Below are 17,241 nucleotides of genomic sequence, written 5' to 3'. Positions count from 1 at the left end.
GGAGCCCTGTCAGAACAGAAGCATGACAAAGGAGGGAAATCATGGATCTGAAGTCCAAAAACCCAGCTTTCAGTCCTCACTGAAATACATCGTAAACTTGCCTGGAGTGTAACATCCATGAAACTCTTGTTACATTCTTAGGATGGCTTTGTTATTGTTTTAGTAATGTTATTATGCATATTTGCTGGGAGCAGATGAGAACCTGGACCATGATTTCATGGGTTTCAGATACTCCCAGGTGAAGAAATTCCTTCTATTAATGCAGGTTGCCATTTTCTTTGCAATTTATATTTTTAACCTGAGGTCCACAAAATTTTTTTCAAGATATTTTGAAAATCATATTTCAATGTAATTGGTTTCTTTAGTAAACTTACGTATTTCATTTTATATATTTAAAAATATCATTCTGAAAATAGGCTGCACCACACTCCAAAGGGGACAGTGACTCAAAAAAGGTTAAGAACTCCTGTCTTAGAGTGTGACCTAGAGCACTGAGAGGTTAAGTGATTTGTCCAGGGACACACAACCAGTTTGTGTCAGAGGCTGGACTTGAACCCAGCACTTCCTAGCTTCAAGGCAGCTAGGTGGTGCCATAGTGCACCAGAGATTCAGATTTGGCCTCAAAGACTTATTAACTGTGTGACCCTGTGCTAGTCACTTAACCTCTGTTTATTTTAGTTTCCTCAACTGTAAAATTGGGATAATAACCTTGCTTCTCAAGGTTGTTGTGGAGATCAAAGGAGATAATATTTGTAAAATATTTAGCACAGTGCCTGACACATTTTGTTGGTTTTGTGGTTCAGTCATGTCCAACTATTTGTGACTGCATTTTGGGTTTTCTTGGCTAGGATACTGGAGTGGTTTACCATTTTCTTTTCCAGCTCATTTTACAGATGAGAAAATTGAGGCAAACTGGGCTAAGTGACTTGCCCAGGGTCACATAGCTAATATGTGTCTAAGGTTGGATTTGAACTCAGATCTTCCTGACTCCAGGTTGGGTGCTCTATCCACCTAACTGTTCCCTGGCACATCAAAGGTGTTTAATATATGCCTCCTTTTTTTTCCCTTCATTCAAGGCCAGCTCTGTCTCCTACACCATGCATCATCTCTCCTTTTCTTTTAATAACTGGCAAATAACAAGTGCACAGGCATGTATAAACATGATCATTTATAAAACCTTTTTTCTTTTACTTAGCATTTTTTTGATATTTTTGTTTTCTTCTTGTTCAGCTATTCAGATATTTGTTTTTGTCAACGAGAGTTAAGACAAAATGTGTTAGTTATATAAAAGTAACCCAGAATAGTAGAAAAAGTGTTAAGGTTAAAGTCAGGAATCCTTAGGTTCAAATAGAACCTCGGTCACTTACTTGCTGTATGACTTTGGCCAAGTAACAACTCCCAGAAGGATTTTGGTTTCCTTATCTGTAAAACGAGGCAGTTTCTGATTAGATGTCCCCATGGTGTGATAGAAAGAGTGTTGTACTTGAAGACTGGACACCAGGTTCCAAATCTTAGCTCTCATACTTACTGCCTTGAGCAAGCTGGGCCTCAGTTTTTTTCTTCCAAAGATCTATGTCTGTGTCCACAACCTACTCTGCTGCTAGTTGCCTATATCCCCTTGGGAAACTCCCTTAATTTTTCTGGGTCTCTGTTTCTTCATCTTTAAAATGAAGAGATTGGATCAGTTAGCCTCTAGTGTCTAACTCTAGATGTAAAATGTCATGAAATAAACAAAAGATCTGTGATGACATCATTGTGGGCTTAGCTTTAAGAATGCCAGGAATCCCTTCCACCAGTAGACCTTAAGCAGTCTGTGACTTAGATAAGTCCTAGGGCGTTGCCTGAGACACACAGAGCTTGAGTGATCTGCCCAGGATCGGAGTGTTGTTCATCCTTCATTTTTGAAGAGGATCGATGACATCACAGGGCCATGTCTTGACTTTTGGGTGAATTGAATTTAAATTAGGCAGAACTGCACAAAGTCATCAGCCTCACTCTCTCTTCTCGAGCCATGACGTGACGAAACAAAAATCAAGACAAGTGGAGTGAGTAATTGTCAGAGCAGGGTTGGAACCTATGTCGTCCTGGCACCAGATCTAGCGTTCTATCTTCTACCGCAGGTTTCATGAGTATTTTTAATTCCCATTGACAAGCACAGGTATTCAAATATTTAAACAAAAACAAAAGAGAAAAATAGCCCCAAATGAAAACAAATGAAGCAAGACTGATTACAAATGAGCATGCACATAATTGTACCTTTTGGTTGTTTACTGGTTGTTAAAAGAAACAAAAGATGCGCATCAAAACTTTAGGTAGTAGTGCGATTTTCTCCTGTATTTAACATGAATTTTGTTGCTGCTACTATTGCTGTAACTTACCATAATTATCATTAGCGTGTTTGTCGTTCTCTTTGTTAGGTTTTGCCCATTCTACATTGCTTCCTATGAGGTGCCGCCATATTTCTTTGAATTCCTCTTATAAACAGTTCCTTATGATGCAATAATATTTCATTCTATTCATACATCATGATTTGTTCACCCATTCTCCCATCATTGAGCATAAAATTTATTTCTAGTTTTACTTGTTTGTTGCTATTATCGCTACTGATGGTGTGGAAAATTCTGTAGAAATAGGCTTTTTTGCCTTGTTTTCTTCATATATAAAATGGAAGAGGTAGCACTGATAATAGCAAATATTTTTATAGCACTTTTGGCCAAGCACTTTACATTCATTATCTCATTTCATCCTCACAATCACCCTGTGAGGGAGGTACCATTCTTTGTCTCATTTTACAGATGAGGAAACTGAGACTGGGCACATCTGGGTAGTATCTAACACAGAATCCATACTCACATGTTCTTGAATTCATGCACTGCTCCACCCAGCTTTCTAGGTGATCTCTGCTTACGGTTCTAGGAAACTTCCAGCTCTAGAAAGGTCCAATGTGACAGGTTCCTTTCCCTTTCTAGACTTCAGTTTTCTCCTCTGTAAAATTGGGGAGTTGGTTCAGACTAGACTAGAATCTGTGGACTTCTAAAAAAATATTTGGACAACCACATTTCAATATAATTTATTTCCTTTGTACTCCTCTGGATTTTACTTTATGCATTTGAGAACATGATTCTGAGCAGGAGTCTATAGGCTTCCCCAGACTGCCCAAGGGAGTCCACAAAAGAAGGTGAAGAATCACTGAACTTCAAGGTTCTTTCCAGCTCTTAACATTCCATGATTTTATTATCCTAGATCTGGGAGTATTACACAGTCATGAGTGCATTTCATCATTTTAGAGATGGGACACACATATGGACTGAAGGCTGAGCCTGGAGTTAGGGGGATCTGAGTTCAAATCTGGCTCAAACACTTCCTACTTGTGTGACTCAGGGAAAGTTACTTAATCTCTGTCTGCCTCAGTTTCCTCATCTATAAAACAGGTGTAATAATAGGCAGCTAGGTGGTAGAGTGGATAGAGTGCCAGGCCTAGAGTCAGGAAGACTCATCTTCCTGAGTTCAAATCTGGCCTCAGACATTTACTAGTTGTAGGATCCTGGGCAAATTATTCAAGCCTGTTTGCCTCAGTTTCCTCATCTGTAAAATGAGCTGGAGAAGGAAATGGCCAACCCCTCCAGTATCTCTGCCAAGAGAAGCCCAAATGGGGTCATGAAGAATCAGACACAACTGGAACAATTGATCAACAATAATAGCTCTTACCTCTGAGGGTTGGTGGGAGGATCAAAGGAGATAATAATTATAAAGTACTTAGCACAGTGCTTGCCACATAGTAAGCACTATGTAAATGTTAGCTGTTATTATTATTAGATACAGAGGCTAAAAGGTGAGTAAAATTAGGGCATCAGGGATTAATCTGGCCCGCAACCAGCAAAGAAACCAACAGAGGGCAACAAAGCCCTGGAGGAACAGAAATTGTTCCACAAATGGAGAAAACAGTGAACATGGTGGCCAGGGAAGCAGAGAAAGAGGGGTTGGGAGGGGAATGGATGTAAGGAGTTTGTGGGGAGTTTGCCACAAAGAAGGGAAGGTGGAGGAGACTAAGGCAATAGATCTGAGGAGGATGAAAAATAAGCAGAGCTAACCTGAGTGGATATGGCTATAATTGCCATATTGAGAGGAATTGAGATGAGCAAGGAAGGTGGACCAATGCATCCGGTAGTAGGGCATGGAAGCCATCCTGGATCTGAATCATCATGAAAGCTAGATAGGAAGTGGTCCTCACAGGACAGAATTTTTAGGCTTTTTAACCATCCTATTATTTCCCTTGCTCTTGATGTGTGACAGCTTGCCAACATTCCACGATCCTCTTACAATGAATGGGACATTCCAGAATTCTAGGTGTGGGCCTAATGAGTGTGGCTGTTAGTAACAAGGAAGTTCCTTGTTCTGGATATTAAACTTCCGTTTGTACTGTCCAATATCACTTGAGCTTTTTCAGCTCCCTCATCACTGTGTTGGCTCATACTGAGCTTGCAATCACCTCAACCCCCAGGTTCAAAAAGGCCTCCCTGTTCCTGTCCTTGTGAAGTACTTTATCTCCCTCCCTGTGAAATTCATCTTGTTGATTTTAGCCCAGGACTGAAGCCTGTTTAGATTTCTTTTGGATCCTAATAGAATCTTCCAATAAATTAGCCTTCCCACTCAGTTCTAGGTCATCCACAGACCTGATAAGCATTCACTCTGTGTCTTCATCCAATCATTGATGACCAAGTTCAACCAGACAGAGTCAAGTCTGAGGCCTGGAACTGCCATGAGGGACGGCCCTCCATGTTGATAGAGGGTCATTAATCAACATTTTGGGTACACTCATTCTGTCACCTAGAGCCTAACTAGGCTCTCATTCAGGCCACATCAGTCCAGGTTGTCCATGGCGATATCATGAGGGAAACTTCATTTTGAGATGAGTTTAGCTGTGCCTCAGAACAAAATATAATGCCTTTCACCTCCTTTCCCTTTTTGCTCTCTTAACATGGAAGGCTGAGAAATGGCTCAAAGGCAGGTAGGCAGGAAAATGAGGAGGAGAAGGAAGAAGAAGGAGTAAAAGAAGAGGAGGAAGAGGATGAGGAGAGAAGAGGATTTTTTTGTAATCCACAGCTGGGGTCATTAGTCTCCAAGTTAAATAGAGTTGAGCTATGTTCATGGTATGGCCCCTTTGTGAAAACTGGCTCCACAACCCAGCCAATTAAGCAATTAAGCTTTTACTGAGTCAACAGGCAGTAAGTAAAATAAAATCATTAACTTAATATAAACATTTATTGATTTCCCAGAGCAGTGAGACTATTTTATGAACTTAAGTGATTTTCAACTCAATAAAAGTGATATAGTTTCTAGTATTAAATTCATTCTCTCTCCCTCTTACCAATTTTTTCCTTTTTGCATACATTAATTTTCTTTTCTTTCCACTTTCTTTCTCTTCTCTCTTAGTTGTTTTCTTTCTCTCCTTTCTCCTCTCTCTTCTTTCTAACCTTCTCCACTCCTTTCATCTTCTTTCCTCTCCTTTCAGTGCTACTATTGCCTTTTCTCCCCTTTTCCCCATATTGCCATCCCTCTCTTTACAGACCACACTTGGCTCGCAGGTCCAGGAACATTTCTTGCACTTTCCCTGTTTATATTCCTTCATTGACAACTTTTCCTCTCTTCATTGAAATCAGACTCTTAATTCAAAGCCCAGCTCGGCGCCATTTCCTCCAGGAAGCCTTGCTCGATCCTTTTCTCCAATGAAAATTTCAGAAGATGCCCTAGTCCTATAGCTGACTCTTCTCAGTTCAGGGAATTATGACTTGCAGCTTCAATAGGCCCATTTGAGGGGACATCTCAAAAGAACCTTTGGATTCCGAGGATGGACAGCCCTTCGCTTGGACTTGATTTTGGGGATCAGTAATTACTGCTTTTCTTCTAGGAAAAAGACATATCCAGAAGCTAGTTTCCTTGGCTAAAAAGTCTATTCTATATTATCTCAGGTCCTCCTTTTAACTGGAGGCAATACACATTGGGACTCCCTGTGCCCTCAGTCCACCCTGCCACCCTGTATATCCTCTTCCTCTGAGGGCATCCTGGGAAAAGAGGCAAACATGATCAAATCCTGAGGCTCATGGAGCTAGCAGGGATTGAGATGGTGTAAGGAAAGCAGGTAATTTCCATTGGAGACACAGAGCCCCAGAGCTGATGGGGAATAGTTTCCTGGAAGCTTTCCTGGAAAATGTTCAGCACTGCTGGGCCCTGGCCCATTTCCTCCCTATGTGTCGGTTGGCGTAGATCTCCTCCTGGCACATGGCATCTTCAGTAGGAGGGAGGGAGGGAAGGAAAGAGGGAGCCCCAGGGAGCAGGAGGCAAAGCATATGTCCCTGCATTTGAGTGTTACAGCTTTACTGGTAATGCCACATGTTGCATCAGGCCTCCTCACTTAGTGGAAGGAGTGCTGGAATGGGAATCTGTGTGACCTCACGCAAGTCAGTTACCCCCTCTGAATCCCATCTTTTCTTCATCTGTAATAGGAGGATGATAACCCCTGCCTTTCCCTACCATCCAAAGTCACTGCATATTTTAAGTGAGGTAATAGATTGGAAGTGCTTTGGTGAAGAGAAAAATACTATGTGAACATGAAAGATTCTTGATTTTGTCATGATAAAGTTTCCGCCCCAGCCACTATCTGTCTCCACGATGGTGCAGGGAATGACGAACTAGACTTGGACTCAGAAGACTTCTACCACATAAAGGGATGTAGTATACAAAGAACATTATATTGTACACTATTATATATTACCATTTATATTATTATTGTATTTAATTATATATTACTATTATGTAATTATTTCATAAGTACATATTATCATTATATAAAGAACAATTCCAAAGATACTGTCTAGTTCTTCTCACTGGTTAAGTTTAATAATAGCTAACATTTATGTATCATTTACTATGTGCTATAATGCTGTGTTGCAATTATTATCTTATTTGATCTTCACAACCCTGGGAGGTAGGTACTATTACTATCTCCATTTTACAGATGAGGAAACTGAGAAAGCATAAGTGACTAATCTCAGATGAGGCTGAGAGGTTAAGTGACTTACCCAAGTTCATACAGCTAGTAAGTGTCTGAGGCTGGATTTGAACTCAGATCTTACTGACTTGAGACTCAGGGCTCTATCCACTGCACCATCAAAACTGCCTGTGTTATGCATATCTTGCACATATATGTTCTCGGTGTCTTTATCCCAGTGTGCAAAGTAAAGCAACTGCTCCAGGCAGCGTTTGAGAGTGTCCTTGAAGAGTTGGGGGGGAGGGGAAGAGATGCTTTTTTCCCACTGCTTTCAATTTTTGTGTATTACCTTCCATGTCAAACAACCAGTTTGTATGTTTTCTATGTCACCTAACCAGTGATTGGTTCCCCGGTATAATTTTGACCAGTTGATATCTCCTCCATCTACTGATAACCAATTAACAAAAGGGTATTTACTGAAAAGAGAGAGCAAGAAAAGAGACATCTAGGTGGTGCAGTGGGTAGAACACCATCAGTGGAATCAGGAAGACCTGAGTTCAAATCCAGCCTCAGACACTTGATGCTACCTGTGTGACCCTGGACAAGTCACTTAATCCTGATTGCCTCTTGAAAAGAAAAAGATATAGCAACATATTCCCCTGAACTGGGGCGCATTTTTTCTCTCTAAACCTCTGTCCTAGGTAGAGTGGACTCAAACTGAAGGTGTTGCTTCAGAGTCATCTGTCGTCCCTCCCCCCCATACCACCCCTTCAGATCAGGATGTTCTCCTCTTTCACCTTGGTTCTGGAAAGAATGGGCTCCAACTTCTTTTTTATTTCTATTTTCGGTTCCTAATTCTCTCCCTCTTGCCCTCCCCCACCCATTGAGAAGGCAAGCAACATGATGTTAATTATACCTTTTGTCAGGGAAAACGTATCTCCACGTTATAGGCTCCAACTTCAAGTGTTGGCTACAAATACTCCTCTCCCTAAGTTCGCTTCTGGGTGTGGCACAGCCAGAGGACAAGCTTCTTCTTAGCCTTCAGGACTTGCTCTCTTGGCTGTGGACTCAGTCTGATGATGCTGGACTGGGTCAAGCAGGTCACTTGGTGGCTGCACTAGAAACACAGACTAAAGCATCTCCATGCGTTGATATGGTGAGGGGGTGAGATGAGGTCACTGGGGGCAGCACGTGCTGCCTTACTTCTCACCCAGAGGCCTACCGTTTATCTTCCCCTCACACCACTGGGGGCTGGGGAAGGGAGGGGGGGAGAGAGAGAGAGACAGACAGACAGAGAGACAGAGACAGAGAGAGAGACAGAGATAGAGAGACAGAGACAGACAGAGAGACAGACAGAGAGACAGACAGAGAGACAGAGACAGAGAGAGACAGAGACAGAGAGAGAGACAGACAGAGAGAGAGAGAGACAGAGACAGACAGAGAGACAGAGACAGAGAGAGACAGACAGAGAGACAGAGACAGAGAGAGAGACAGACAGAGAGACAGAGACAGAGAGATAGAGGAGAGACAGAGATAGATACAGAGAGACAGGGAGAGAGACAGAAAGAGACAGAGACAGAGGGAGAGACAGACAGAGACAGAGAGATTGAGATTGAGATTCCATGTCTCAGAGCTGTTGCTGTGTGCCCTTAGTTCTGACTGAGGAGTCAGTTAAAATACTTTTCTTCACCATGTGGTAAATGGATGGAAAACAATCACAACACACTTATATCATCCTCTGAAAAAGAGGGCAGAAACTTCCCTTATGTACCTCCATGCATTTCTGGAAGAAAGCTCCCCAAGCATCTGCATGTGGTCACAGGACTGGGCCCCTATTGGCCAGCTTCTGTTACATATATAAAGGGGGCTAAATGATTGAAGGGGTGCCTACTTCCAGGCCTCTTCCTCTTCCCCCTCAACATTCTTTCTGATCTGTTTGTTGACAGATAGTGAAGCGATGAAGCCAAGCACTCGAGGAGAGGGGTCCCTAGCCCCTGAAGCCCCCCACAGCCAACCTGAAGTCATCCGTCTGCCTCAGCCAGTTCCAAATACCTGCAAAGGTACATAGGGGTGGTGGCACATGGGGAGGGGAAGTGGTGGTTTGGGAGGGGGAGGGCATTCCAGCAAGAGCACTGAATCTAGAAACAAGGGACAGGTTTAAGCACTTGCTCTGCGCATCATATGGTACAGTGAGTGGCATGCTAGACTTGGAGTCAGAAGACCTGAATTTGAATCTTTTTAGTTAATAGGAGCTGTGTGGTCATGGGCAAAGCCCTTAGTTGTTCTGAATCTTTGGTTCTATATCTGTAAATGGGGATAATAATCCTCCCTATAGTACCTACCTCACTGTGCAGACTGTAATGGAGTAATTTAGTGTGCAAAGTACTTTGCAAATTGTAAAAGTACTAAATTAATATCAAGGCTACTCATCTGTAAAATGGGGTAATAATACTTGCTTACCTGACTCACAGCATTGGGAAGAAAATTCTTTGTCTCTTATTGGTCATCATAATTATCACTAATAATAATGACCAAATAGATGAACATGCACATAATGAGTGCTCTAGGTCTAAAGGGAAAGAGGTGGAGGAAATACTAGCATGTCAGTATGAGACTGAGTAGACTGGATTATACAATGGGAACAATCAGTGTCTTAACCAGGTGGGTACCACTTTTACTGGTTGGGGCAACCACGACATACTTAAGAATCCCTATACTATTCTCCTATGTTCTCAGGGGCACAGGTGACCTCAGTCCCAATTCAATTCAATTCAACAAAAGTTTAGTAAGCACCTGCTGTATGCAGGGTACTATGTTTGGTGCCAGGGATACTATCCTAGCTCTAAGGAAAGATTAAACAATGCAAACATTAAAATATGCCTATTAATTTGAGAAAGAGAGAAATAGTGCAAATTATCAACAAGATTAGGAAAAGTTTCCCTGTAGAAAGTGGCACATGAGTTCAAGAAAGTTAGGTATGCAGAGGGGAAAAAGAAAGCATTCCAAGGTGAGGGACAGGCCAAGTAAAAGCATGAGGTGGGAGGCGGAGAGAAATAATTCTAAGTTTAGGAAACAGCAAGCGAGTTAGTTTGATTGGAATGCTGAGTGTATAAAGGAGAGCGATGAGAGACGATGAGCTGGAGTCAGACTCTGAAGGGCTTTAAATGCCACACGTTGTATTTATCCTAGAAGTAACAGGGAGCCAGTGAGGCTTCTTGAGCAGGGCAGTGACATGGTCAAAGTTGTGTTTAGGAAGGTTAATTTGGCTGCTTGTGGGGGATAGGATTGGAGAGAGAAGAGAGGAGAAGCAGGGAGACCAACAAAGTAAAAGGTTGTTGGAATAGTGGAAGTGAGAAGTGATAAGGAATTGAATTAAGCTAGAGTAGAGAGAAGGCAATGGGGAACTGGTCCCCATACAACCTCCTCCTAACCCGTCCCACCTTTTACCTTGATTTAGACAATGGTCCTTGTAAACAAGTGTGTAACGTCATAGAGAACAGAGCCATGTGCTCCTGTTTCCCTGGTTATGCTATCATGGCTGATGGAGTCTCGTGTGAAGGTAAGTGGGGGAGGGGAAGGGTTGGAAGAATTAGGGGAAGACTGCATGTGAGCAGACTGAAAAGATGAGGTCTCTTCAGACTAGAATGATAGAGACCTAAAGGAGGCAGAATCCAAGTGTAGAAATCCAAGCCAGGAGGATGGAGAAATATGTATGTGAATACCAAAAGCTTGAGCCAGGGGATGATCAGGGAAGCTTGGGACATGTAAGTTTATCCTGTTCCTGAAGAAAAGGCTGCCCATTACTTCCTGCTCAAGTCAGTCTGGCAGTCAGTCCAGGGTGGAAATTGGACAGTTTTCCTTGGGTGAGAGCTTTTGACATAAAGATATCCTATGGGCTATTGACTGAGCCCTTGTTGAGAATTTGGAGATAGAAAGACATGAGCTTAGACAGGGAAGAATTTGACCATTTTCCCTTCCTAGTTTGAAGCATCCAAGTCTTGGCTAAGGTGCAAGGTCTTCTGTTTTCCCACTCTTTATCCCATCATTCCTAAGTCCTCAGGGCTGAGGAAAGTTGGGAAGAGATATTCAATTTAACAAGCATTTGTTAAGGCCCATGGATATACCAGGCACTGTGCTAGGGAATGATATGAACACAAATGGATAAATTCAAAATAGATCCAGAGTAAATGGGAAATGATTTGGTGGGCTGGTGGGGAGAGCGCTAACATTAGAGTGGTTCAGGAGATACCTGGGCAAGAAAGGAGGAGACAGGGTCAGAAAGTGATCCTTCCTCCTGCATCATGTCCTAGCTATGGTCTTAGCCATGATATTGGGAATAGAGACTGTGATCTTAAGGAGTCAGAAGGGCAAACAGAAGCTATAGACACAGTAGAAGAAAAGTTGAGGAAGGGGAAGAAGAGTGAGAACCAGCTTTGTATTGTAAGGACAGCACAGCATGCGCTTGGACTTGGGCACTGAGTCTTTTCTCTTCAGGGACTAGCAGGCCATGGTGGAAATGGCGAGTCCTTTCTCCTAGACCTGGGAGGATGACTTCCTCTTCCATTCTGGGCTTATTTCTGGGCCAAAGATCCAGCTGTGGTCCAACCCCCAGGAATCCCATAGGTGTTTCCCCGAAAGGCTCTTTCCTCTGAGATGTCATCCATTCCCCCCAAGTCCAGTGCCCTCATCTCTCAGAGGATATCCCAGAGATATGTTTAATCTTCTGCATTTTCCTTCTTCCAGCCTTTCCTCAGACCCCAGAATCAGCCAGCATTTCTTTGAGACCTGTTCTGTTCCAGGTACTAGGCTAGTTAAGTCAAGTTAAGCCAACGCACATTTATTGAGTGTTTATGTGCCAAAGACTGTGCTGTGCCTTGGGGATACAAGGAAAGGCAAAAACATGGCTCTCACCTCAAGGAGCTCACAGTATACTGAGGGAGACAACATGCAAATAAATGTGGACAAACAAGTGTAAAATAATATTGGGATTATTAAAACAAAATGCAAACATATCCCCTATCCTCAAGGAGCTTATATACTACTGGGGAAAAAGAACATGTAAATAGATATTTAAACAGAGGCAGCTAGTTGACATAGTGAATAGAGTGATGGACTTGCAATCAGGAAGGCCTGAGTTCAAATCCTGCCTCAGACACTACCTAGCTATGTGACCCTGTGCAAGGCACAATCTCTGCCTCAGTTTCCTCACCTGTAGAATGGGTATAATAATAGCATCTACTTCACAGAACTGTTGTGAGGATCAGATAAAATAATGTGCAAAGTGCTTCATGAGACAATGCAAAAGTTAGCTATTATTATTATATTATATTATTATATTATTATTATCATTCTAAGCACATATATGATATTTTGAAGAGGTAAAGGGCTGACAACCAGTCTTGCCTGTCCCCAGCTAGATTAAGCTCCGTGATGTGTCCTGGGGGAAGTGTAGGATGGGCCTGGGCACTGCCACGGTCAAGGCCAGCCCCAGTTTAGTGTTGGCTTCATGACCACTTTCCCTCCCTCAGTCTGTGAGCACAGGCCAACCACTGTCTCCACTATTCTAACGGCCTTCTGTTTTTCCCTCCCGGTGTCCCCCACGGGGCTGTAGACATGGACGAGTGCCTCAGAGGTGCTCACGATTGTACCCGAAGACAGTTTTGTGTGAATACGTTGGGATCATTCTATTGTGTCAACCACACAGTGATCTGTGCCGAGGGCTTTATCCTCAACATGCATAGGAAGTGCGTGGGTAAGACAAGAGTGGCTCTTTGAACAGCCATATACCATCACCCATCACAGCTCTCCATGCTATGCCACGCCGCGCATCCCACCTTCATATGCTAAAGGGTCCCTTGGTCACCTTTGCATATGACATATCAATGTGCTTAGACTGCTGTGTCTTGTGCTATTGAGCTTTGTCCTGTCCACATCCAAGGGCAAGCATGGACAGGGGAAGCAGGTGGAGAGGTAGAGGGTGGACTCATGACCCTCTGAGATCTTGTTCTTCTACAGGGCTTCGTTTTGGGGTAACCAAGGGGATGAATCACTCTATTAAGTAAAGAAACATTGACCCAGGGTTGGGCCTGGATACAAAAAAATACAGATGGTCCAAAAACAACATTTGAATTTCTAGATTTAGTTACCCACCTTCACTTGCTTTTTGACCAGGATGATTAATAAGAAGCAAAATCGATAGTTTTAAATTATATATTGCCTTTGATTTATACTGCCCTGATGAGGAGTTAAAAAGATAAAATGTAACACAGGATTTAGAACTGGAAGAGACTTAGAAATCACTTAATCCAAACCTCTCATTCTGTGGAGGAAGAAATTATGGCCAAGAGAGCTTATGGAATTTACCGAACACCATTCAGTAAGCATCACAGCCAGAATTTGAATACGTGTCTTCTGACTCCTAATTCGGTGCCTTTCACTTTATTACAAATGCTAGAGGAGACAATGTGGGCCTTGGGCAAGACGTACAATAGATAACCCATCCCCCAGATCCTGAAAGCTTAATGGAGATTACTATTAATTACATCTGGAGACATTCAGACTTGGAGGATCTAGTTATGATGATACAGAGAGGGAAGGAGTGAAAGAGAGAAGGAGAAAGACAGAGAGACAGAAGGGAGAAATGAAGATAGAGATAGAAAGAAGAAAGGAGAGGAAAGGAGGGAGTGGGAGGGAAAAGAAGGAAGGAGAGAAACAGAAAGAGAAATAGATATGGGGGGAGGGAGTTATTTTTATCTTGGGCAGAGTTTTGTTTCTTTTGTTTCGCACAAGTTGGAGCTAATGGTTCTAAGAGTTTTGTTTACTTCTCGATTTTTTTTTGTATTTAAGGAGAATTAATCTGTAAATTTCTGTTCATGGGCCATGACAGATGGATAAAGTAGATAGATAAATGATAGATAGATGATAGATGATGGATAGATAGATAGAAAGATAGATGATAGATGATGGATAGATAGACAGACAGATAGATAGATAGATAGATAGATAGATAGATAGATAGATAGATAGATAGATAGATAGATAGATAGATAATGGATAGATGGATAGGCAGATAGTAGGTAGATAGAGAGATAGATGATAGATAATGGATGGATAGATAGTAAGTAAACAGACAGACAGATAGATAGATAGATAGATAGATAGATAGATAGATAGATAGATAGGTAAACAAAGAAACCAGAAGGAGAGGCAGCCTGCATTATGTGTCTGAGGAAGCATTCGTTTGTTGTGTGACCTTGGGTAAGTCCCTTTCCACCTCTGAGCCTCAGTATCATGCTCCAAAAAGTGAAGGGACTAAGCAAGGTGATTGTTGAAGTCTCTTTGAGCTTTTAAATTCTATCACTCTGAGATTACTACCAAGGCTTGGGAAATCCCTCTGAAGGTGTTTGCTTCCTGTCAGGTTGCTGAGATCCCTGCCTAACTGCGTACTCCGTCAGAATGCTAGACACTTTACTGAGGCTTCCATTGTGGTTTTGGGTAGGAGGACACAGATTGGGGGTTCTTTCTATTTGTGTCTCTCATGAAATGTACCTGGGACACCAAGCCTGCACAACCAGCAGCATGGCCTCCAGCCTACTCCTGACAAGGGCTACACAAGGACATGAGTAACCCTCTGGTGCCTGGAGATGTGTGAGCTAGGGCCTGGGGGTCTCAGTGCTCATCTTCCTTTGCTGCACACCATGTCTGTAAAATACATGAAGTAGAAACAATCCATGTCCTGACTACCTCAGCAGACCCCCACTTCCACCCCTCTCTGGGGCCAATAGGCCCAATGCCACTGCTTGGCCCAGCATCTCGGGCCCAAGGGGAGCTATTGTGTGTCTGCCAAAGGCCTGTTTGTCCCCAGAAGCCCCAGTGCAACCACCGCTTCTGGGCTCCATGCTGAGCCTCTCAGGGAAAACATGCAAACTGCTTCCATACTTTGCTTGCAAAATGATGTCTCTTAGCTCTCTTCTGGTGTTAAATAATGTCAGTATGTGCACATTTGAAAACGTGATCATCTCAATGAAGACTGCCTACCACCAGAGCCATACAGAGGTATCCTTCCCTTAGGAGTTTTCTTCAGCTGAGTTACTGGAGATTAAAATGTACATGCAGGTCAAGGTGGCTTGTGAATTCCAGGCAGGATGGGAAGAAAGATAACTAGGAGTTTTAGTCCATTCCTGCTTCCTTGAGGCCCTGTCCATATGAGCTCAACCAAGCCCTCCCTCTGGAAAAGGCTATCTATTAGAGAGAAGTCCTGACAAAAAATGAATGCTGTCTGCAACTAGGTTGGGAGTAGGCTCTTGAAAGAAAGTCCCCTTTAGCCTATTTCTAGAAACTCTCTTTCTTAGGGAAAATCCAATTCCCTCTGCCAAGAGCATAGAGTACAAGATGACTTTTGTAACCTGATTTGAGACAGTCTGTAATGACTGGGTCTCCATGAGAGAGGACAGAGTCCTAACTAGTAGTCTTTAACACCTGGGGCAAGCAGTACAAAATGCACTCTCAAATCAACTTTTATAAAAGACAAATGCGGGGAGAGACTTTAGGATATAAGGCCTCACTGGGGGACAGATCCCAGGACAGCACCCTCCCAAGCAGCTCTGATTGGGAAAATTTAGGGCACTTTTAAAAAATCTGCCTAAAGAAGCAGAAGAAGCAGTTCCAAGTTAAGGTACGGTTGGTCAGTGCCATATCGCTTTGGCCTTATCTTATCCCATTTGATGTATAATCCAGTTAGGTCACAGAAGATAAGTTTTATCTTACATGTTGCTGAGACAAAAGGCACTGGTTGACTGGGACACAGAATTCTCTGTGGTCCTCATGGACAGAATGGAGAGATCTGATGGGCCTTCCTTTTTGGGGGGAAGGGGAATGAGGTTAAGAGGGAAGCTTCCTCCTTTGTCCTCTCTTGCCAGGAGCTGGACCTCTGCCAAGACAAGGCTCACCTGCCTCTTCTATTTGGAACATCCATCTTCCCTTTACCTGCAAATATATCTGTACTCACACGAATAAGTCAGTCCCTCAAGAGTGGACTGAGGAATTAAGCACTGCCAAGTGTGGGGAAGGATGGGGGATTCAAAGCTGAATTAGACATGATTCGGGTGCTATATGCTACTGAGAACAGATAGAGACTTCCGGGTACCCTCAGCATAACATGTATCAGTGCCCATTTTGCATGATCCTATGGAGATGGAAGACAGTAACAGACCTGGAGTCAGAAAGACCTGGGTTAAATTCTGACCTCAGACATTTTCTTGCTGTGTAACCCCTGGGCAAATCACTTAACCTCTGTGCCTCAGTTTCCTTGTCTGTAAAATGAGAGGGTTAAACTCATTGGCTTCCAAGGTCCCTTTTCACTCCAAATTCTGCGATTCTGTACTGAGCTGATACTGTATCCCTCTTTCCCAAGAGGGTAAAAGAACTGCATCATTCTCCTCTTTGAAGAGAATGCAGACAGCCCACTCAGCTGGAGTCAGGGACATTTCTAAAATAACACTCAGGAAAATCACCCACACATGCTTTTCTTTCTCCTCCTCCCTCTCCCCAGTCACTCACCCTGTGAGGCTCTGCTTCTTTCTCTCGCAGGCTCATTGTGACTCGCTCTAGCTCTCTCTCTCCTCTCCTCATCTCCCCATCTCTTTGTTCCTCCAGCTTTCTCTCCTCTTTGCCCTTTTCCTTCTTTCCACTCCCTCTTCTCTATCCCCTCTTGTTTTTCCTTCTCCCTTTTCTCTCTTTCACTCCCCAGTTTTCCATCCCCCTTCTTCTTGGTCTCTTTCTTTTCCTTCCTTCATTTCTGCCTTCTCACCCTCTTCCTCTTCTGTCTCTCCTTGATTTCTTCTCTCTCCTTCCTCCCATTTTCTAGCTTCTCTCCTCTTCCCCCCCCCATGTTTCCTTCCCCCCCCCCTCTTCCTTGGTATCTTCCTTCTTCTTCCCTCTCCAATTTCTCATTCCTCCCTCATTCTCTTCTTCCTTTCTCTCCCTCTTTTCCCTCTCCTGCCTCCCCTTTATATCTTTTCTCTCCTTTATTCCTCCCCTCTCTTTGCCTTTCCCCCCTCACTCCCTCCTTCCCTTCCCCCCTTTCTCCCTTTTCCCTCCCTCTCTGTCTCTCTCCCTCTCTGTCTCTCTCTCTTCCTGTCTTTCTCTCTGCCTCTCTCCCTGCTCTCTTTCTCCCCCCCACCTCACTCTCTCTTTCCCTTTCCCTCTCTCCCTTCTTACTTTCCCTTACCCAACCTTTCTCTCACCTTTACTCC

The 17,241-nt window shown here is 43.2% G+C and overlaps 1 protein-coding gene across 5 annotated transcripts in view; it reads left to right on the top strand.

Annotated features, from left to right (window-relative positions):
- Positions 1 to 17,241, top strand: part of FBLN2 (fibulin 2) — a 206,272-nt gene that overhangs the window by 167,377 nt on the left and 21,654 nt on the right. For 4 of the 5 annotated variants that reach the window (XM_072598243.1, XM_072598244.1, XM_072598242.1 and 1 more), the window contains 3 exons: positions 8,935 to 9,048; positions 10,446 to 10,547; positions 12,600 to 12,740. In XM_072598243.1, coding sequence (XP_072454344.1) covers positions 8,935 to 9,048; positions 10,446 to 10,547; positions 12,600 to 12,740 — 357 coding nt within the window. The remainder of the gene's footprint in view (positions 1 to 8,934; positions 9,049 to 10,445; positions 10,548 to 12,599; positions 12,741 to 17,241) is intronic. The other variant, XM_072598245.1, reaches the window with a different exon arrangement.

This window comes from Notamacropus eugenii, chromosome 3, assembly GCF_028372415.1.
Source record: "Notamacropus eugenii isolate mMacEug1 chromosome 3, mMacEug1.pri_v2, whole genome shotgun sequence".
In the NCBI taxonomy this organism is placed as follows: Eukaryota; Metazoa; Chordata; class Mammalia; order Diprotodontia; family Macropodidae; genus Notamacropus; species Notamacropus eugenii.
This window is presented reverse-complemented; position numbering and strand designations above follow the sequence as displayed.